Source organism: Theropithecus gelada, chromosome 9 (genome assembly GCF_003255815.1).
Source record: "Theropithecus gelada isolate Dixy chromosome 9, Tgel_1.0, whole genome shotgun sequence".
Lineage (NCBI taxonomy): Eukaryota > Metazoa > Chordata > Mammalia > Primates > Cercopithecidae > Theropithecus > Theropithecus gelada.
The window spans coordinates 64,102,929-64,125,887 of NC_037677.1; the positions used below are offsets into that span (position 1 = coordinate 64,102,929).

A 22,959-nucleotide genomic window follows, 5' to 3' on the forward strand; every position below is an offset into this window, starting at 1 on the left:
GCTCCATGGGCTTCCAGAAACAAAGGCTGGTTCCCGGGAAAGCCGGATCACCCCATCCGGAGGAGAGCAAACTCTTTCTCCCTTCTGTCTGTAAACAGCAGGGCCGCCTCGCAGCTGCTGTAGTTTCGTGGCTAGAGGGCAGGTCCCTCAGAACCTTCCCAAGGGGCTGTAATTTAGGTATATTTAGCCAAGCCACTTTCCTTAACATCAACATCGGCACCCGAGGCCTGGTTGGCCTGACCACATCACATGCAGGGGCCTCCCCACCCAGGGGCACAGCTGTCCTCGCTGCCCCCTCATCCCCAAACTGAAAGCCCTTTTCATCAACTCACCCATACCCCCCACACCCCGAGGAACAGCAAAAACAACTTACAGGGGGGCCGCGGGGGCCGATGATGGACAGCCCAGCATCTCCGGGGGACCCCTGCGGGGAGAGACGAAGGGGGAGAGGGAGCGAGGGGCAGGGAGGTGTGGAGAAGAGGAGCGGGAAAGAGAGGAGCCAAAGGGAAGGAGCTGGCAGGGGTCCGGGAGCAGGACGCCGGCCCCATGGGACAGGAGAGGGAGGCCGGGGACGTGGAGGGCCACGAAGGGATCAGCAGAGGCAACAGAGAGGGCACAGGGACAAGGAGGGAGCATTTGGGATGGGTTGGGAAGGGCAGGTAGTAGGGGGAAGCAGCAGGAGGGAAAGGAGAAGAGGTGTCAGCGAGAACACAGGACATGGGGGTTCCGGGGAGACAAGGTGGTGGGACCCCAGGCCGGGGAAGCAAGAAGAACCGATCCATTGGAGTGACAGGAAACAGGGAGACACAGGGAGAGAGGGGAGACTTAGCAAGCCTGCCCAGGCCCGAGTCTCTCCCCCGTCCAGCCCAGGGTGCTTTCCAGCCCCCTCCGCAAATACCCATATGGTTGCACACCCTGCAACTGCTGAACCTGCCCGAGAACGGGGCTGTGCAAACAGAGGGTGGGGACACGAGCAACATGCGTGCTGTGTGAACTTAGCAACCCTGACCCTGAAAGGCTGAGCTGCCTCAAATTCCCTAGTCCCGGTTTCAGAACGACACAGAGGGGTGAAGCCTGGGGCAGAATTGTCAGCTCTGAGAGGAAGGCAGTTGCTGCTGAATGAGGAGCTCGAAGTGCTGTCAAGGGTGGCTAAGCTAGTTAGACAAGCGCTGTGTGTGTGTGTGTGTGTGTGTGTGTCCCCAAGTTCAAGGTCTTACTCTGCCAGGAAAAGTTACAAAACCTCTCCGAGCCCACATACCTCCTCTGTGAACAGGGATTCTGAGAGCGGCTCTGCTGCCCTTATGGGAAACGCATTTTGGAAAATGTCATACCTCACAGGTGGGCGAGGGGTGATTTCAAATTAGTAACTGTTTATGTCATGGAAATGACACAATAATTTTTATACAAGGAGGTGTAGTGTCACGGTTAAGAGCCAGAATGCTTGGGTTTGAAGCCCAGCTCTGCTACCCACCAGCTGTGTGACCTTGGGCAAGCGACTTAATGTCCCCGTGCCCGTTTTCTCGTCTGTAAGGATACAGATAGCACCTGTCTCATAGGATGGATGAGAAGATGTCACGTGATAATGTAAAGTACTTAAAACAATGCCTGGTCCATGGAAAGGGTCATGTGTCTTTCTCCTAGGCAGTTTAGCCTCATGCCAATGTGGAGCTGACAGTCTGGTTCCATCTTGGGGACAGAATAGTATGGTAGCTAGGGCCCCAGCCTTGGAGTCAGACCACTGGGGCGTCTCTCCAGCTCCGCCACATTCTAGCTGTGTGACCTGGGGCATGTGACTTGGCCTCTCTGTGCCTCATATAAATGAGAATATTAAAGCTTCCCTGAAAAGGTTATGTCAGTGCTAGTTGGGAAAACAGACAAAATATTTAAAACTGCACCTGACACAGTTTGTGTTTAATACATGGCAGCTGTATTACAATTGTTGAGATTGTTATTTTGGAGACAGAAAACTATTGCAGAAATACTGCATTACAGACAGGGAAGTACAGAGCTGGGCACTGGGAGGTCTGGCTTGGAACCCCCGCTCATCACTATTGCTGCGCGATCTTGGGCCAGCCCTGCTCCTTCCTTGGGCATCAGATGAGTTTCCTCATCTGCAGAGTGAGCTCCTTAGAAGTGTTGTGCTTGGCCAGGCATGGTGGCTCACGCCTGTAATCCCAGCACTTTGGGAGGACAAGGTGGGCGGATCGCCTGAGGTCAGGAATTCGAGACCAGCCTGGCCAACATGGTGAAACTCCGTCTCTACTAAAACTGCAAAAATTAGCTGAGTGTAGTGGCATGCACCTGCAATCCCAGCTATTTGGGAGGCTGAGGTAGGAGAATTGCTTGAACCCAGGAGACAGAGGTTGCAGTGAGCCAAGATCTCGCCACTGCACTCCAGCCTGGGTGACAGAGGGAGACTCCATCTCAAAAAAAAAAAAAAATTAATAAAAGAAGTGTTGCTCTCAGAAATCTCTCAAGAACCCCACAGGGCTGATGTTCCAGGATGGCTTCGGGGTTTCTGACTTCCCAGGGTCTATTCCATAACCTTGGGGGTCCCCCTGGGCAGTTCCAGCTACACAAAAGAGCAGTTGGCCAGAGTGATGCGGCCTCATGCTGTCAGGGCAGGGCAGGGCAGGGCAGGGGAGACCTGCTCAGCCGGGAAAGCTGGGACCGCCGCCCAGGAATCCCAAGACAGCTGCCCGATGGTATGGAAGCTGTTAGGAAACTGGGCCGTGAGAGGCTGTGAGGGCAGCAGGCCCAGCCAGCACCCTCTGCTGAGGCTTTCATCGGGGGAGGAGGGCTAAGAGTCTCCCTGTCAAGAGTCCACCTGGAGGAGGAGGCTGGGTGCAGGGCAGAAGGGGAAAGCGTGGACTCACCTTCTCGCCTGGTTGGCCCTTTACTCCCTGGGGCAGCCACATGCAACACAGGGTGCAAGAAGGGAAAGGGAGGGAGAGAAAAAAGAGGGGATGAGAAAGAGGCACCCACACAAGAATCCATGTTCATGGCACAACAATCAAACAGAAGAAATCACTGTGAAATAAGAAACAAAGCAAAACACAGATGCTGACACATGACAGGTCCACGTCCAACAAGCACAGCATGTGGCATGTGGAAGGCAGCGGCTGCAATGTGCAGCTGCTCCAGATAACTGAGGAACAGAGGCTGGGGCTGTGAGAGGCCCTCTTGAGGCACGTGTGTGTGTGTGTGTGTGTGTGTGTGTGTGAGAGAGAGAGAGAGAGAGAGAGAGAGAGAGAGAGAAAGCCAGATAATTGGAGAGAGACAGAGAGAGAGAAAAGATAACAAGATCCCACCTAAGTCAGGAAGTCTTCCCCAGAAGCCATGGCCCCAGCTGGCCAGGACACTCTGAGGTTGGGGTGGGGATGGGGGGAATTGCCCCAGGACTGTGTTGTGATGCTGGTGTCTAGGAGGTTTGCAGGTCCAGCTGAACACCAAGAACAAAGCTTTGCCAAGCTAGACAAGCCTGGAGTCCTTGGGCCTGGCCAGGCAAGGTGGAGGGAGGGGGCGTGGAGAACCACAGGAGGCCAGAAGGCAGGACACACATCTCTGGAAGGATGGAGCATGGGTCAGTGATGCAGAGGAGGCTGGTTAGGCGGCCAAGGATCCCTTGCAACCACAGTGACCAGTAGATGGGCAGTCCCAATCCACCCTGCTCTGGACAAGCCAGTGGGGCCACCTCTGGTAAACCCCAGGGATGACCCAGGCATGTCACACCTACTGGCCACCTCACTGCTTATCAGGTGGTTCCTGCCAGGACCCCTACTGGGCAAACAAATGGGCCCATTGTCACATTTAAAATAGCACCAGCAGCCAGAGTGGCTTCCTTCCTAAGAAGGAAGTGGGGAGACCTCCTGCAGCTCCCCTCCTTCTTCCTCCACTGCTATGGGGGAGAAGTGTGGACGCTTCCTGGGGGAAGGTGTCCACAAGGTCCAAGAAGGAGGACAGTACGGACAGGGCGGGGAGGCCCAGAGCTGCCACTTTGCATTTTGCAGCCTTCCCTGTGGCCGGTCTCTGCACTCGGGAGAGGCTCCTGAAGCTTCCCTGGGAGCAGGGACTTTGGGGTCCCACAGTTGGCTTGGGTACAAAGCCCAACTCCACCCTATCTCGGGTGCAGTGAGTCTTAACATCTTCATTTGGAAGACAGGGGCTCAGAGGGCTATGGTAACGCAGGTGACTGGCTCAGGTCCACATGCTCAGGCCCTCGGGAAAGGATGGCTGAATCATGTTTCCCCGCTCTGTTCAGAGCCTGTGACGGCTTGGGTGGACTCAGGATCTGGAGTTAGAGAATGGAAGAAAAGAGACAGAGCCAGGCAGCAATTCCACCATGCTCTGCTCTGGGAAGTGGTGGGAGATTCACGTGGGGCAGCCCAGCGCTCCCAGCCTCCATGCCTCCATAGACAGGCCTTGGGTGGGCCCTGGAGAGAGCAAAGCTCCGTGACATGGAACTTTCCCTGAACTCTGAAATATCCCAGGCCTCGGGGGCTTCATGCTAAGGATCAGACCCTCCTCAGAGCTGCAAGGCCAGCGGGGGTGGGTGGTGAGCGGGGAGTAGTAATAATGTCAGGATCAAGAGTGCAGGTTTGGAGTTGGGCTGTCTGAGTTCAGATTTTTGCTCAGCCACTTCCTGACTGTGTGAGCTTGGGAAGGACATTTAGCTTCTGAGCCTCAGTTTTCTCATCGGAAAAGTAGGGGTGGAAACTGTTGTTTACCTCATGCAGTTCTTGTGAAGTCTGAGTAAGCTAATACAAGGCTCTTAGCACAACATCAGCAAGCAGTTAGAACTAGCAAGGGTCAGCTTTCATTTGGATGCCTTTTCTCAGCCTCCGAGCACTGGCAGGCTCACACCAGGCATGCAAATTCACACAAGGATGTGTGACCCACTCCTACAGCCAATCCCATGAGATTCTGAGGCAAAGCTGAGAATGACATGGGGGTGGTCAGGGGTCTTGGGGAGCCAGGTGAGGCAGAGGCTGATGGCAAGTTAGGAGTCACATGGGGAGAGCGGCTGAGGCCCTGTCCCAGCCCAGGCTGGGGAGTGGTGAGGGTGGGGCATGGCCATCACTGCCTTAGGCTACTGCCTTTCTAGCCCTTTGTAGACACTCAAGGGCTGCTGCTGGCCTTCCCATTTCTGGGAAACACCCTCTCCATCAAACATTCTCATCTACCCTTCTCCATCCTCATTTTCCAGCAGGAAACAGGGAATGTTTTAACTCTCGGCCTCCTAGTGAGGACTTGGAGGCACCACCCGGGGCCAAGCCCTGTCTTCACCATCTCTTAGTGCATCTCTGTCTACAGAGAAGGCCTCTGGGAACCCTGGCTCCCCCGAGGGGTTTGCAGGAGCAGCTGTGAATCTGAGGGTGAGCTGCCAGCTTTGGAGGGTGGAGTGGGAGTCCTTCTGATGTCGAGGCTCAGTTTGTTCCTCCCATTCCCAGCAGGTAACTGGCAAAGGGCTTTGTTCATGCAACTTTGTTGGGTTTTTCCTTTGCTGTGGCAGCTCTCTGGAGAGTAAAGCCATATTGTGAGGTCTGAAGGACTGGAATACAACTTCCCTTCTCCTTCCTTGTCCCTCCCTGAAGCATACTGGGGCCTGGGGAAGGGAAAGAGCTGACCCTCTCCTTGAACCTGGGGCAGACAGCACATTGCCATGGTTTAGAGGACAGGCCAGCACGGAGAAGCAAGCAATGGCCACCTGAGCAGGTGCAAATAGGCCAACTCACCACACGTCCAGGCATCCCAATGGCACCTTTGTCCCCCTGATGATGAAGGAGGCAGAAACAGTCAGATGTGGTTGGAACCAGGCTAGCATGTGAAGGACCCTATAGGCAAGCTGTGCACCTGATTTAGGGCACAGCTAACCCGGTTTGCAGTGGGGACAACATCCTGTATGATGCCCAAGCATCACGTAGGTGCACTCCCTATGCACCTCCCAAGGACTATTCAGCAAGCAGCCACCGCTATGGCACTGAAGGAGTCTGGTCCCAGCCTGGGCCTCAGTTTCCCTGTGCCTTTCCAAGGCCTTTACTCCCTTAGACTTCACTGTTGCATCGATTCCAGCAATGGCCAGGATGTGCCTCATCTTTATCACGCACAACTTCAAGGCACAGAGCAGGGTGACTGGCAGCTCCCATGTGACAGATGGGTGAATCACTTTCCTCGGTCTGTCTCTGCCAGGGCTGGAGAGCAGTGCTCCACCCTAGCCCCTGGTTTGAGAAAGCAACCTCTGGAGTCTTTCTCCACTCCTCCCTCCTCTCAGCCACCTCCAGTACTGACAGGAAGGACCACGAGCCATGTGGATTCAGCCGAATCACGAGTTGCAGATGCTCCAAGGGAAATGCTTTGTTTTGTAGCCAGGGGTTACATCTTCTCACTCTGGAAATCTGCTTATTAAGTTTTGTTCCTCCCCCTTTTGGTAGAAAATATTTTTTTGCCATCATATGCATGCAGACATCATAAAACCTGGGGTGGGGCCTAAAGTTTGCTAGGAGCCTGGACGGATGGAAAGCAATAGGGTGCGGAGACTCAGGTGGTTTTCCAGCCTGCTGGACAGGAGGGGACTGCAGGGGCTGTTCTGGGGTGACTCTGCATCTGCTAACCCCACTGAGGCACAATGCCTCGAGGAACAATGCGCATCCACAATGTATGTGGGGCACACCTGAAAGAAGTAACTATTTCTGAAGTTAGGCTCTTAAAATTAACACATAAGGTCAAGACCAATGGTGGCTTTGAGTAAAATGTTCCACTTTTGCTAAAGAATGGCAGGGTAGCAGTGCAGATTAGAAGCACTGACTCTTCCTTTAACCTCCCTGAGCATCAGTTCTGTGGAGTGGGGGTGATAAGAGCTTCTTTCTCATGAAGTTGCTGGGAGGATGGCACGTGATGCTGTCTCTGAGAAGCATGTGGCCAGTGCCTGGCCTTTGGTGTTGAGTAAATGGCATCTGCTCGTGTAAAGCCTACCACAGCCGCAGGCAGGTGAATTTCATCAGCATGTTTGTACTCCACACCTTTTGCTTTGTACACCAGGGGCTCACATCCATAGTCTCTTTGAGGGTTACTCCTAGGTCTCTTCACATGGAAGCGTCAACAGGACCATGACATGTGGATCCAAAATTGGCTCTGCCTGCGAAGGACCCCAGGCCAGGGCTGGTCGTCGACTGTGGCAGCCCCATGGTCCACTCACTCTTGGGCTTTTGAATGATATTTCAGGATGTGTGTTTTGGTTTCTTTTTCATTTCTTTTTTAAAACTAATGCTCTTTGCAGTCCTGGCCATAAAATGCTTGGGTTAGGGATGGGTGTGGAATGGCCAGGGACTGGAAACTATGTGCAGCAGCCCCTGCTCTGTCAATTGCCCCCTAAATGCTTTTTAAAGGTGGATGTTGTAAGAAAAAAACAAAGTCTGCCCACATTCCCCTCGGTCATCTGATGTTTCCCCTCCTTGGATTTCATGGGACCGATCCACTCGTCTTCCTTTGCGCTGGGGCTCTTACTGGGAGAGTTTCCATTTGCAAGTCTGAACATTCCCCCACATGCATTTCATTAAGAAAGCCACTGCTAGGCATGAATTTTAGAAGCTGTTGGATTAGTCCAAAGGTTACAGTATAATCCATGTCTAAAAGGGGAGTCATTAGGTAAGAGGGAGGCACATAAGGGTCTGGAATCTCATGGATGTGACCTTTGGTACAGGGAGACAGGGCAGACTGGTGCCAGCCCCAGGCCAGGGTGCTCTCCATACCTGATTCCGGCCCCCTGACAGGTTGCAGCATCTTGCCTGGGTCACTCCCCATCTGAGGGTCCATGGAACACATACCCAGTATTCCACTCATCCATGCCCTGGGCTAGACTCCACAGAGCAATGTCTTAGAATACTTTAAAGGTGGGTTTTGAAGGTGGAGCACAGACCACAAGCAACAGCAGTACGGAATGGTGTGTGATGATACGGGCCTCTAACAGGTCCCCACCTGAAGCTTGGACAGATGGACAAACTATTTTACCTTCCTGACTCTCATGTATAAAACAGGTTTAAAATCATCCCCATTTCACTGAGGTGTTGAACAAGCTGAATGTGTGAAAGGTGATAAATGCAGTACCTGGCTCCTCTTATGGTTTCAATAAAAGATGGCTATCTTTTTTGTCCCAAAGTCCCCGTGGTTACTTGGCACAGTAACTTTCTAGAATTGGGACATGGTAATTGAGGGAAAACAAAGTTCTGAGTCTGCTCTCTTACCAGCAGGCATAGGAAAACAGTGGTTTGAATGTCAGCTGGTATGCAGGGGGATAGTCAGTGTGCCAGTGGGCTGCCCATCCCTGCAGCTGCCCATGGTAGGGTCATCAGTCTAGAAGTCAGCCGCAGTTTTGGAAGGATTTGCATGCTGCAATTGACCCTCGGGCAAAGGGTCACCAAGGGCTGCAGCTAAAGATGCCCCAGCAGGGTCCTCTCTAGATCTCAAAGGAGGAGGGAGCTGAGGTGACTTCACCCTAAGCTATAGATTGGGGATTCTGGAGAGTGGCCTGTACCCAGATACACGTGGAGAAAAACCAGCCACCCAACCTAGCCAGTCTTCAGACTGCGAAACAGCACGTAAAAGAGATGCAAAGGAAAGAAGAAACAAAAGTTACTTACTGGGAGTCCAGGTCTTCCAGTGGGACCCTAAATGAAGAGTGAAGTTTCCATAGGTCAGGCAGGGTATTGCAACACCTAACTGTTGAGCACTGTCCCAACCAGCTGTGTGACCCTGGCAAGCCACTTGGGTATGCCTTTGTTATTTTATGAACAAAATGAAGGGGGAGGCTTGATCACTAAGGCTTATGAAGCTTCCTTCCAGTTCTGGCTCTGAAGACAGCCCACCTGTGTTCACCTCTTGGCTCTGCCACTTACTACTTGGGTAACCTTCAGCAAGTGCCTTGGTCTCCCTGTGCCTCAATGTTCTCATCTTGAAAATGGAAGAATAATCATTACCTATCTGTTAGGATCAAATGAGAGAATGTATGTAAAGCACTGAGCACAGCGGCTGGCATACAGCAAGTCCTAAATAAATGCAGCTATTACCAATGATTATTAGAAGAGAAGAGGACAGGCCAGAGATGGCCATGGGGCTGGCCTTGGTTTCTCCCTCTAGAGACCCTGCTGTCACATACAGTTCCTCTCTTTCCAGACGTCCTGCTCTTCCCATAAACTGAAGGCAGAACCAGGAGTGGGTCTTGGGGTGTTCCCTGGGAGACAAGTCCCTGTAGGGCTGCTGAGAAAAGTTCAGGCAGCACCAGGAGTAAGTCACCCCTTCTAACCTCTGTTCCTGAGGACATCCCCTCCGTGGTGGTGCAGTGACGCCCGCCAGTCGCGGGGGAGGGGGGTCCTTGGGGAACGTGGGGCTACAGACTTCATGGGGACAGGACTTGTCGCCATCATGTTGCTGGTTTTGCCCCATAGCACTAAAATGTGAGCCCCTGAGGTAGGGACTTTCCTGTTTCATTCACGAATGTGTCCCCAGTGCCTCAGCAATGTGGAGGTCTCAGTAGTTCTTAAGACACATTTACGAATGAATGAATCTGCCTGCGGATACCAGGAACCTGGCAACACCCCTGCTTTCCCAGGCCCCCACAAGGACAGACCAGGCACTGCGTCCCTTAAACCAGAGCTTTAGTGCTGAACCAATGCCCTCTTCCTCGTGCTTCTAAACTGCCTGTCCCCTAATGTCACAGAGTGGGCTGAGAAGTGAGGCAGTGACCTCCCATCCCAGGGAAGGGAAGGGGCCCAGGTCAGGAGGGTCCCAACCTCATGCAGTGGGTCTACTCTGAATAGGAACAGAAGGGGCAATTTGCTTGCTGTGTCCTTACAATCGACACCATCCATATTGTGCCACCCTTACGAGGACACATGAGGGAAACTGATTTCAGGCCCCATTCTCAGGAAAAGCTGTGCCTTGCCCAAGCATCAGGCGCGCTCCTACCTTACTGCAATCCAACCCTTGCCAAAGCTCTGCTTTCCTCTTTGCTCTGACCACCGAGAAGCTCAGAGCCGAGTATGTGGCTCATTTGCACAGGATGCTGCAGTACCATGGCTCTGGATTCCCCTTGCTTTCCTGCCTCTGTTCTCCACCCCTTACCTCCTGTTTCCTTAGATAGCTTGTAAATCCTCCTAAAATGTTTCTTGGAATGGGATGGGGTAGAAATAAATAAAATAATAAACTCATTAACAAAAAAATTCACAAAATCATAATTTCTTCCTTAAAATGTAAGGTTTACCCAGCCACTTGGGAGGCTGAGGCAGGAGGATGGTTTGAGGTCAGGAGTTCATGACCAGCCTGGGCAACATAGCAAAACCCTGTCTCTAAAAACAAAATTAAAAAAATTAGCCAGGTGTGGGGGCACACGCCTGTAGACCTAACTACTTGGGAGGATGAGGCAGGAGGGTCACTTGAGCCCATGAGATTGAGGCTTCAGTGAGCTATGATCACACCACTGCACCCCAACCTGGCTGAGAGTGAGACCCTGCCTCTAAAAAAGAAAAAAAAATTAAAGGTTTGCAAAAAATCTTTGGGCATCATTGAGGGAAGCCTTATGCTTTTAGGATTAAATGAATTAATATGTCCTAAGTAAAAAAAAAAAAAAATATATATATATATATATGTGTGTGTGTGTGTGTGTATATATACATAGATATATAGTACACACATACATATTCCTTACAACACCCATATGAAGCAGATATCATTACTGTTCTAATTTTACAGATAAGGGGACTGAGGCAGAGAGAGGTTAAGTAACTTGCTAAGGTCACAAAGCAAAAAGTGGCAGTGCCAGGATTTGACTGCAGTTGGTCCGGCCCCAGAGCCCATGCTCATAATCACTATGTTACACTGCCTCCATAAAAACATAACAGTGTCTAACACACAGTAAGTGTTAGCTACTATTTCAGCAAGGATCATATTCAGCAAGGCCTGGCAGCTGCTGGCAAATATTTCGCTGTATTCCTTCAGAGAAAGATACATCCCTACTTCCCTTGGTCATCTGTTTTCAGTCTCACAGTTCCCAGTATTAAGAAATTCTCCCTTAAATCGAATCCAGGGATGGCCAATAGATGTCAGCTCGAGCACTGACACCAATGGATCGGGAGTAACAGACTAATGGGTTATGTTTAAAAAGCCTCCTAATTGATTAGCAATGTCTGCCAAGGGCATGATGGGTGGGGCAGTGGTGGCTGCAAATTTGCTTCCACCTAAATGGTTCCTGCTGCAGCTTTAATCCATCCTGCATGGTTGTGTTCTCAGGCACTGGCTGACCTTGTGCCCACAGGAACCTGGGTCTTCCTGTTGGAGGACAGAGCCAGCCCCCAGGATACACCCAGAGGGCAGCAGACAGGCATCTCAGAGCCCTTCTCTCTGGCCACCAGCATTCTTCTTTTGCAGGAAGCAGAGATAACAGGGCTGAGGAGATGATTCCTGCCCTGGTCAGCTTCCCATTTCCTCCTCCTCTTGCCTTGTGGTTTCAGCCAGCCCTGGGCAAAGGTTCAGGGCTCCTCTTCTGCGCTGGGCTCAGAATGTGGGGAAAGCTACCTGGGCCTTTCTCCTTCACTCTGTGGACAGAGACTGAGTGGAGACTCACCCCTTCCACCTCATGGGCTCCTTCAGCACAGACCCAAAGGGGTCTGGGAACAGTCCCTGGGTTGGGCCAGCACCAGCTCTCAGAATGCAAAATTACTATTGAGGGAAGGACCCTCAAGTCAGGCAGGGACTCAGAGCTGTCCTGGCATCCCGGCCCTGGGGGTGAGGTGTGTGCAGGAGGCCCCAAGGCAGGGTGGGAGCAGTTGAAGGCTCTTGTGGCTTCCTGGGAATAAGACAGGGAAAAGCAGTACATTTCCAACAGGTGAAAGCTCTCTATGGCAGAGTTTATTTTGGAAGATGGATGAAGGGAATTAAGATCTGACACACCAAACACGCCTTAATAAATTATCCTTCCTTTCAAGCAATGACATGACAGATCCTACCTCACTGTGATGTGTCAGGGGGCATGGGATCCTCAGCATGGGTGCAAGGGCCTTTCAGGGCACAAATGGAGTCTTCAGTAATGGCCTTTACTAAAAATTAAGCAGGCAGCTCCCACAGGTACACATTAAGAGGAAAACAACTATGGAAATGACTTCTCCAAGGAAGGGATGATGATAGGGTTGATTTCAGCAACCTTGAGAAAGATCTGATGTGAGGGCTGGTCCCTTTCAACTCCTATCTCCAGCTCCCCCAGCGCCCTCTGGTCTTTTGTTGGGATATCAAAGACTGGTGCTCCTGTTCTCTGGATCCATTACTTCAGGGAGGCAGTCTCCTTGGGCTCTTTTCAGGTTCTCTGGAAGTGGCTCCACCCCGCGCCCCACCCTGGGCTTCCTAGCAAGGCCAGGAAGGAATGCGGCGTGCTGCCTATAACTTATGTGCTGTCTCCCAGTCTAACCGGCTGACACCGCTCTCTCTTACATAACGACTGCCACCACCACCACCACCACCTGCCCAAAGTGACTTGGCCAGAATAGAGCTGCCCACTCAGGGGTGTGGACATGAGTCCTCTGGAGCAGACCATGCTTGGAGCCAGCTCGATGACCTGTTTTCTGAGACTTTTCAAGGAGAACTGAGGAGAGATGATCTCTTTTCTTCTTTCTAATGTCTGGTGCTTTTTTTTCTTTTTTTTTTTTTGACTCCAATAGCTTCTTTGGGGGACAAAAAGAACTGAGCTAATTAGAGGGAAAGCCATTCTTTTCGATTGAAACTTGGGGCCTGTTTTGCCCTGGGGGCAGCCATTGTCTTGCCCTGGAGGGGTGCAGAGGTGGGTGAAAAGCAAGATGGTAGCCTCCCCCCGACAAGAAGCCTTCTGGAGGGACTCCTCGGGAGCCCGCATAGGCCCTCCCCAAGACAGCAGGGGCCCAGCTTGCAGTGTCCCCACCCAGAACCCCATTACCAGCAAGTGACACAGGCCTTTCAGATGCATGGGACCCTCGGCTTGAGTACTTACAGGAGGTCCTGAAAGAGAGAGAGAAAATGCCTGGGTCAGTGTCATTGCTGCAGGGGCGGTGGGGAGGCTGCCTTGGGAGCAGCGTCCAAGGATTCCTCAGCGGAGGGGTTTCCATCTGGTCTTCGAAGCTTGTCTTTTCCTGGCCCATTTTCACCAATATAATCTCTTCCCCCTTTATTTCATCTCCATATTTTCATAACTGGATGAGAAATCCAGAGATCTGGGCCCCAGGCTCAGCCCTGCTGGCGACCTGCTGGTGGCCCTTCTGCCTCAGCTTCCCACCCCACAAAATGGGCTTTTTGTGACCTGCCTGAACTTGTGTACAAGGCTGCTTTGCAGAACACGGGACAGTGGGCACACTGAGAAAGGTGGAAATAACAGATCCTGCAGAGATAAGGATTGTTAGCATGCCGGTGTCCTCACTGGGCCATGGCAGGGAGGGCCAGCAGGCAGGCAGGGGTGGGCGTGGATGGCCACTGTGCACCCTGCCTGAGGCCCATCGGCCCATCGGCCCATCGGCCCATCCTAGTTTCTGTTTAACAGTGAGTTAGGCACTTCACCCCTCCAGGGTCTGCCACCCACAGCCTGTTTCTCAAAGTCCCCTCTCAGGCTCCAGCCCCACCTCCTCCATGCCTCTCTCTGTTCCTTTCTCTTTCTGGTGTCCACTCCCCACCTCCCTCCCACGGCCGCAGCAGCAGCCCTATCTCATTACTGGCAACAGCCAAGAATGACAAATTCAAGTGTTCCGAGAGGGAGAAAAAAGGAGTAGGGTTGGGGAGCGGGAGGGAAGGTTTAGAAAAGCAGCCCCGAAGGATAGGGAAGGAAAGGCACTTCTGCGAACATGAGCCACGAAACCCCGCCCTCCCGGCAATTCCCAGCTGGGCCTGGTGCGTCTGCCCAGCCCCTAGTGCCCTGGCCACGTTAACTCAGCTGCGACTCCTGTTGCTTCTTTTATGCTCAGCCAATAAAGGCTCCTATGTTTCCCCGTGCTCCTCCCGTTCCCAGAGCCGGCTTCCTTCTTTCCTCCTTCATCTGTCCGCTTCTCTGCCCTGGTCACCATCCAGGAAGAAACAGCCTCTTTCATGCTGGCCTCTGTCAAGCCATCATGTTAAGCGGGACAAAATGTTTTAGATTAAAAGCAACAGAAAAAGTCAAGAGGTGTAGAGCCTGGGTGAGCAAGCCCCAGGCCCGGGCCTTGCATGCAGGGCCCAGAACAAGCGGGAGGGAGCACGGGGCAGGGGGAGCATCTGGGAGCCATTAGGCTGAGTGGCAGAAGAATGTCACCCAGAATCTGAAAATATCCCCTTAGCCCAGCCAGCCAGAGGGACCAGCCCAGCTGGGAAATCTGTTCCTCCTGGCTGGGGGAGATGTCCTCTGCATGAGAAGCAGGCTGGTGACAAAATTCAGCCTGTGGCAATTTCGGGATGCTTCAGCCACATGGAGTGCAGATGCCTTGTGCCTGCCAGGCCCGATGGGGCCCTGGCTCCCACTGTGGCAGGCTCTGGTGAGGCCCCCAGTGACACAGGCTGGAGCTCTGAGGGCAGCCCTGCCTGTTGTTAGCAGTCTCAGCTGCATAGCTGTCACCAGATGCAACCAGGTAGCTGGGACAAGACTCGACACTCAGCCGGATGGCAGGAGGAGCAGTTTGCTGGGTCTACCCCTGGGAGATATAAATTCTACTGAAGATTTTGAGAGTTTTTACATCACCACACTGCCACCACCATTGTCACTGCATAGTCCTCTATGGTCCTTATCAGGTGCCAGGCACAATTCGAGGGATTTTCCATTATGCAGTAGGTTCTATCATTCCCACCTTACAGATGAAGAAACTGAGGCACGGGAAGGTTGAGTGACTCCCCAGGCCCATGCAGCTAGTAAATGCTAGAGCTCCGGACCCTTCTCTACAGTGCCTCTCTCTCTGTCTCTCACTCAGAAAGCAACCTACCCCCGACCCCCCTATTGCCTGCAGACCAAGTCCTCTCCAGGCCTCCCCCTGGGATGCCTGTCATGGTCAGCCTCCAGCCCCCTTCTCTAGACTCAACCCTCTCTTCTGTCTTTCACAGGCACCTTTGTCCTATGCAAGGGAATCTGGCTCTGCCAAGCTCAGCCAGGCTGCCACTCCCCATACCTGTCCCTTACAGGAACTTCAGAAACAGGAAAATCCTCTTTGTGAGCTAATGCTGTGCCATAGGAAGGGGAAGAGATATACGGGTGCTATAACATAAGGCTTTCTCTCTCACAAACCATTTTTTCCCCTGTTAAGGATGGTCTTCATGTGTCCCCCTGGAAAATCTTCAGGTGCCTTGGAAAACCCAACTGCCATCCTGCCCCTGCCAACTTTCATCAAACAGGCCTGCACTGGGACAGCCCCGGGTTTCCAAGCAGATGCTTCCCCTGATGCTGTGTTCAATGCCTGGCAGCTCTAAGATGCTGGGGAGCTGATGGCTTTGCAAAATATAGCAGTGCCTGGATGTCACTAGTTGCTCTCCCATGTGGGCCACTTGGCTGTGCCCATTACCCTGGCTGGGCACCAAAGGATGGAATCACTCCAAGGCATTACCAAGTCCCCACAGTACAGATGGAGAAAGAGAGGCCCAGGGAGCTTCGTGACCATCCAGGGCCACGTTGTGGGCGGGTAATGGCGGTGGGACGTTCAGTCTCCTGACTCCCCATCCTGGGGTCTTCCTAACAGAGCACACCATATCTCATGCTGATCCTGCTGAGCTACAGCCCACACTACCACATCTTGAGAGAGGAGGAAGACACCCGGACTCCGCCCATGCACCTGCTGCTTCGTCAGGAGGACACCTGTTTCTTGCAGCAGGGAGAACTATGAAGATTGTCCCTGCCCCCTCAGGTGGGCTGAGCAGCCCGCAAGCAGGCTGTCAGGGGAGGATCACAGCAGCCATCCAAGGTGGGGACATTCTGCCTGAGACCTCCCTGCTGATGTCTGTCACCCATTGCTTCAGCTTCCTGCTAAGGCCACTACCGTTCTCCCCCGGGGTTTGACCCACCTCCTCTGAGCAAGCTGGCCATGCTCCCCCAAAATGGATACACAGGGATGGACCCCCATGAAGAATTCTGGGGTAGCATTCTGGGTCGTGCCTTTTTTTCCAGCCACTTTTTGTATGTTCGTTCATTCAACAAACACTTAACAATGCCTACTGTGTGTGAGTCACTGTGCTGGGCTATGGCTCTCTAAACATGAATAAAGTATACTCATTGTCCTCTGAGGAAGGAAAACTTCATTTTTTAAGCACTTATTATCTACCAGGCCTGATGCAAAGCTCTGATGATACAGAGATGAATAACTCATTTCCTCCTGCTGAGAAGTCAACAGTTTCCTATGTTAGAAAGCTGGAGAAATTCCAGAGATGCGAACTAAAACAAACATGAGGGTTTAAGCGAGAAAGGTTTGCTGTAGGAAGATTCACGTTTTCATTCCTTCATTCATTCAATCAACATGTCCTGAGTGCTCATTATGCGGCAGACATAGACACGGTGCTAAGTATGGGAACTATAACCCCGCACTTGGTCTTTACGACAACCTTGTGAGGTTGGCATTGTCACCCCTTCCATAGACTTGGAACCTGAGGCTTAGAGGTTAAGCAACCTGCCTAAGGTGGTCACCTTGCTCTTAGATGATGGCATCTGATTCTTAAAGTTTTAAAAATTTAATTATTATTATTTTTTGAGATAGGATCTCACTCCATTGCCCAGGCTGGAGTACAGTGGTGCAGTCACGGCTCACTGCAGCCTCAACCACCCTGGGCTCAGGCAATCTTCCCACCTCAGCCTCCTGAGTAGCTGAGACCACACACCTTCTTCACTGAGGGCAGCCCTGCCTGTTGTTAGCAGTCTCAGCTGCATAGCTGTCACCAGATGCAGCCAGGTAGCTGGGACAAGACTCGACACTCAGCCGGATGGCAGGAGGAGCAGTTTGCTGGGTCTACCCCTGGGAGATATAAATTCTACTGAAGATTTTGAGGGTTTTTACATCACCACCACTGCCACCACCATTGTCACTGCATAGTCCTCCATGGTCCTTATCAGGTGCCAGGCACAATTCGAGGGGTTTTCCTAACAGAGCTACTGGCTCTGTTAGGAGCCAGTAGGCTCTGTCTACTAGCTCTAACAGAGCACTGGCTAATTTCTGTATTTTTCGTAAGGACGGAGTTTCACTATGTTGCCCAGGCTGGTCTCAAACTCCTGAGCTCAAGCTATCTGCCTGCCTCGGGCTACCAGAGTGCTGGGATTATACGCATGAGTCACCATGCCTGGCCTAATTTTATTGTTTAGCTTTTACTTCCATATAGTAGGGCCTGGATTTGAACCTGGTCTCTCTTGCTGCAAAGCCTGTGTTCTCCTGGTTGGAGGTCATGAAGTTCTCACGGGTGGAAGGGGCAGCTGGGCCCTCAGCCCCTTCTAAAGTGGGCAGGTAAGTCCCCTCCCCTTCGACCCTGGACATGGTCCCATCCAGTCTCTGGATCCAGTCCTGGTCCTGGACAGGCGACATCAAGAGTGGCAGGGTGCCCTCTGAGCCATCTGAGCCATCTTCTGACCCTGCTTGACTGCTGGGCTCCCAGAAGCTGGGGTCCTAGCCCCCACCTATGCCTCCTGGTACCTGCAGCTGACCACCTGCCACCAGCTCTGCCACATGCCCGACCTATCCATCTCTGCCAGGACAGGTGCTCTGCATCATGGGCTCCCCTCAGACCTTGGGTGACTAATGATATTGGTTACACTCTGCCTGCTGGAGCAGGGGTTCTCAGCTCGGGGGGATTTGGCTCCCCAGGGGATAGTTGACAATGTCTGGAGACATTTTGATTTCACAACTGGGAAGCTTCTACTGGTCTGTAGTGGGTACTGGCCAGGGATGCTGCTAAAAAGACAGCGCACAGAGCCTCCTGCCACAAAGACTCATCTAGGCCCAGATGTGAAGAGTGCTGAGGATGAGAAACCCACGCTGGACTAATGGCACCAGACCTGCCTCGGGGCTCTCCCTGTGCCTCAGGCCCCACAATGCACACCCTCACCCATGGCCCAGCCCTCACCGACCTGTGGTTTGCCAACTCTTCAGCTCCCATTCTATAGTTTGGCCTGTTCCACCTCCACCCAAGACCTCATCAGGACAAATAGTAATTTGTCTGTTATTCATCTATTGAACATGTACTCTGTGCCGGACACTATGCTAACACGCTTATTTCACTCGGTCTGCCCAACAACCCAGTGACGTATCGATGGTTATTGTTCCCACTCTGCAGATGGAAAAGCTGAGGCCCAGAGAGTTTATGGTGTGTTCAGGCTGCAGAACACATGCACTACTGGGCTGGTACTTGGCCCCAGGTCTGCCTGCCTCCCAGGACCATGGGCCCCCGAAGCTTGAAGGAGGCACATGGAGAAATAAAAGGAATAGCCTCTGCCTCAAAGAGCAGTGAAGAAGGGAAACACAAGTAGCTTTAAAAACCATGAAAAGCAATTTGTCAGGGGCAGGCATGATGGCCTGTGAAGGGACACTGGTGACCTTTAAGGCAGCCTCTGTCTTCTGGGGTTAACCTCAAAGAGAACACCCAAGCCCTGTCTTGTACAGCCCCACAGCCCAAACCCTGACTTTCTAGGGAGGCCTGAGGCAGATTTCTGGGGTAGACCATCTGAATTTATTTGATGTTCCGGGAGCATGGCTGACAAACCATGCTTTGTGACTGATAAAGCACTTCATTATATCACAGTTCACCACAACCCAACTCCCATTTTATAGATGAGAAAACTGAGGCTCTGAGAAGGATGTAACTTGCCTATTATACATGGCTGGTAAATGATCCTGAATCCTGGTCTAGTGCTTTTCCCAGAACAGCCCACCATTAGCAAAGCTTTGAGAAGCTTTACATTTCTTAGGAAAAACGTCTGACTATTCAGACAGAGCCAGTTTGTGCAGTCTTGCAAAAGCCAACTGTGCACATCTCTTCCTAACTTGGCGCCCAGTGACTTCACACTGGCGCTGGAAATTGGCCGTGGTGGGAGTATTCACACCACAGAAATTGGCAAAAGCTACACAGCAGCCCCACCTTACCCCGAGAGCCACTTACTAAATGTTTGCCAGCACGCCACAGCTCACATCTGTCCTATAATGACGTCTCTCAGCCACAAGACACCCACAGACCTTTCCAGCCCAGGTTGATGGGGTGTAACAGGTTCTGGGAGAAGTAGGCAGCAGTTTAAATCACACACACCTACAGTCTCTCTTCCGGCACTCATGGCTGACATTGATAATCAATCACAGCTCCTTAATGAGCCTAGACAAGGTTTCACAATTCTTTGCAACACAGCCACTATCAATCAGCAGAAATTGGCACATGATATGGAACCTATTAGTCATCCTGGAAACTAGAGCCATCTGGAGGTGAGACTCGGGAAGCAAGTAGGTGAAGCAGGAGGACCCTTTTCTAACTAATCAGGCAGGACTGGGTCTAGCCTTGGGGAGTGGCAGAGACAGAGGTGGAGAGGCTGGGTGTCCTGGACTCCCCAGACACATCTCATACCAGGCGTGGGGACTAGCATTGACTGCAACCCTCTCTCCCATCCCTGTTCAGCTGCTAAGGTTGGCAGAGAGACTGGAAGGTACGAGCAAGGAAGGGACAGGAGCCAGTAAGATCCCCTCCAGCTTAGTTCATGCCCTGGCCCCAGGAGGTCCTCAGAGGACCCCACACTACTAGCTGTGCCACTGCCACCCCTGGAGCCACCTGAGGGCAACCTGAGTGGCCACCTTCCTGTAAACTCCATGGAAGTGGACTTCACGCCTGGCAACCTGGTGGGGCACTTGGTCCGGCTCCATGGTCTTCTGGTCCGGCTCCAGGGTCTTCTTGACACTCTTCCCTTGGCTAACCCCTGCTTTCAATCTGGAGGTGCCCCCTTCACTTCCTTGCTCCTTGCACTGTTTGGCAAGTGCCTGAGGGCCGGTGGGACGGGGGAGGCTCAGATGCCCAACACCTGGGACGACTCCTTCTGTGGACACGGGAGGGTGTGCCTGGGTAGCAGACGTTCTTGGTTACCTCCTCTGCATCCATTCTCCCTTTCTCCTCCCAACAGAACCTTAAAGTCCCTCCGGCCTCCTCTCCTTCCTGATGCAGTCCTGTGTTTCCAGGGAAGCTGTTCCCCAGCCTAGCTAGCAACGGGTGAGGGTACATGCCTGGGGCCAGGAGGCCTCATGGAGATGGCTCTGGTGAGAGATGGTTTGAGCAGGCAGAGGGACAGGAGGTCCCCTTACCACCCCTGCAGCTCCCTTGATGCCAGAGTCCCACATCCCTTGGAATGGGGGCTAGCAGCCCTGGGGCTCAGGAAAATGGCTGCAGAAGGCCACAGGCAAGGAGGGCATGGGGAACCTGGCTGCAGGGTTCTGCCCAGGAGGATAGAGGCTGATGCCCAGCCCCTGGAAAGAGGAAGGACAACCCAGACAGAAGATGGCGCCAGGCCACCCCTGTGCCCCTCCTGAGCTGGTCCCCTCCCCCACCCAGCTGTAATTCTGGGTGAATAAAAGGGAGAGAGGGGAATGATGAGAACCTGAAAGGCTAAGGGTTGAGCAGGAAGTGGCTGAGTTACCCAGAATTATTTTTCTCATTCTTCAGCAGAAGGCAGGCGCTTGGAAGCATGGCTCAGTGCAGTATGAAGGGGTAAAGAAGATTGTGTCCTGGCACACTGGAGCTGTGTCTCCCTCCTGCCCGTTCTCAACACCTGCTCAACACCAGCTATGCATGGCTGCTGTGCAAGAGGCTGTAAAGGTCACCCATTGGCCCTGACCTTGGGGGCTTCTTTTCTAGCTCAGGAGACCGCCCCATCTGAGTCCCCTGACACGTCATCCTGGGGGACTGTGGCAGCTTTTCCCCGGAGCATGGCTCATCTGCTGGTCACCACGCCTACTGCTTCCTGCAGACTGAGGCCAGGAACCCCAGAGTGAGACTGCAGCCCCCAAGTTGCCCACGAGGTGCAGGCCCCCTGACTCTGCCTTCCATCCAGCTTAGAGCCGGGAGTGCAGCTGGTTCTGGGGTGAGGCTGGCCCCATGTTGGTCTCCACTCCCAAGCAAGCTCCTGCCTGGGGGCATTCTGTGGCTGACATTCAGTCCTTCTTCCTTCTCAGGGCTTTGTTGTACCTTTTCTCATTTGAGTCACAAAACAGCCCTGAAAGGCTGGGGCAGGAGTCAGCAGCCCCATTTTCTGAGTGAGGGACTGAGATGCAGAAAGGAAATGTGCTGTCTGGAATTCCCAAACTCCAGTCTCCTCTGGCTGCAGCCCTCTGGGCAGCTCCCCCGCCTGTGGCTCTGGGCCTTGTGACCAGTGACTGGACTGGGAGGGGCAAGTGGTCCTTTACAAGACCCTTGACCGCCAGCCCCAGCCCTTGAGTCCCAAGTCAGGGCTGCTTTCTTCCACTGAGGTGTCACTCAGGTCCCTGAAGGGAAGACAAGTCTCTGGGCATCACACCTCTGACCCGGGACTTCTTCCTGACACCGGATCTCGCCAGTGTTCCTGTGCAAGGACCTGACTGGGGAAGCTCAAACGTCACATCATGGCTCTGCTGGCCAGGGCCCTGCCAGGCGACTGCCGGAGGAGCAGAGAGGAGGGGCTGGCGAAGGGTCACAGCTCAGGTCAGACTCATGCCGAACGCCACCCCTCAGAGGCCTGGGAGGGGCTGCAGGCTTCATAGGTCTTGCTTTGACAACTAGGCCTGTATCTCTGAAGGACGAGCTTTCTGATTTTAAAGTCACATTTATTATGTTGCTATTCAAAGGAATGGCAAAACCCGCAATTACTTTTGCATCAACCTAATATTAATAACCCATTTTGGTTTGGCATCATGCTAACCTCTAACCAGCGCCAAGCTCCTTACACATCATATAATTTTCTCTTCCCAGTAGCCCTATAAGGTAACTATACAAGGTGTGCTATTGTCCACACTTAACAGAGGAGGAAACTGAGCCACAGAGAGGTCAAAGTTCTGGCCCATAGTCATACAATTGAAATCCAGGCATGCCCTTAGCCCCGAAGACATGCATCATCTCACTGCCCTGACAGGCAGGTTTAGTACTATTATGTGCCGTTTTGCAGATGGGGCTCTTGTGGCTGCGCAGAGAAGTTAAGTAATTTGTCCAAGGTCACACAGCTAGTAAATTGGCAGAGCCGCATTTGGAATCAGCTACACCCTAAAGTTTTCTTTCTTAACCTTTACATTTATTGCTTCAGCTGCAAAAGCAAATTAAGAGTCAACAAGACTTAGTGGTGGGGGGAGATGGTTAGACTGCTGAGAAGGAAAACTTGCAATGGGTCCTTTCAAGTTCCTTTGAGGACCATGTGACCTCATTCCTGGGCAAAGTTCAGACCACGCTCATCTCTTGCCTGAAGTTGGCTCCCAGAGGCCCCCATTGAGGACTGATCACGAACCCCATCCGGACACTGACCATCTTAGGAGGAACTTCAACCAGACACATGCACACAGTCTCATAGTTTCACTGTTCTTCCTTTTACTTAGAAGGAATGGGGAACTGCCCAGAATCCTGGACAAGAACACAGGTTTTGCAGCCAAACAGCCAGAGGTTCGAATTTCTACTTTACTACTTACTAGCTGTGTTACCTTGGGCAAGCTGCTTAACCTCTCTGAGACCAGTATCCTCTGTAAAATGGGGGTAATAAGAGTATCTACCTCACTGGATTTGGGTGATAAATGAAAGAATACAAGTAAGATATTTAGCACCATCCCTGGCTTAGAGTAAGCACTCAATAAACATAACTATGACAATTGTTATGGTTATGAAGTCAGAAATAACGGCATCCAATCCCAGAAGCATATGATACGGCCCTCTGTGTTCTAACCAGAAGAATGGCTAATAAGAGCTCTTCTCATGTGCCAGGCACCAATTTTTTTTTTTTTTTTTTTTTTTTTTGAGACAGAGTCTTGCTCTGTCGCC

At 52.4% G+C, this 22,959-nt stretch overlaps 1 protein-coding gene across 7 annotated transcripts in view; it reads right to left on the reverse strand.

Moving 5' to 3' along the window:
* COL13A1 (collagen type XIII alpha 1 chain) overlaps positions 1-22,959 on the reverse strand; it is a 158,596-nt gene that overhangs the window by 79,384 nt on the left and 56,253 nt on the right. For 4 of the 7 annotated variants that reach the window (XM_025396672.1, XM_025396674.1, XM_025396671.1 and 1 more), the window contains exons 3-6: positions 13,007-13,014; positions 8,637-8,663; positions 5,736-5,771; positions 374-424 (exon numbers count right to left, since the gene is read on the reverse strand). In XM_025396672.1, coding sequence (XP_025252457.1) covers positions 374-424; positions 5,736-5,771; positions 8,637-8,663; positions 13,007-13,014 — 122 coding nt within the window. Of the gene's footprint in view, positions 1-373; positions 425-2,876; positions 2,904-5,735; positions 5,772-8,636; positions 8,664-13,006; positions 13,015-22,959 lie in introns of all 7 variants that reach the window. The other 3 variants (XM_025396673.1, XM_025396676.1, XM_025396675.1) reach the window with 3 other exon arrangements.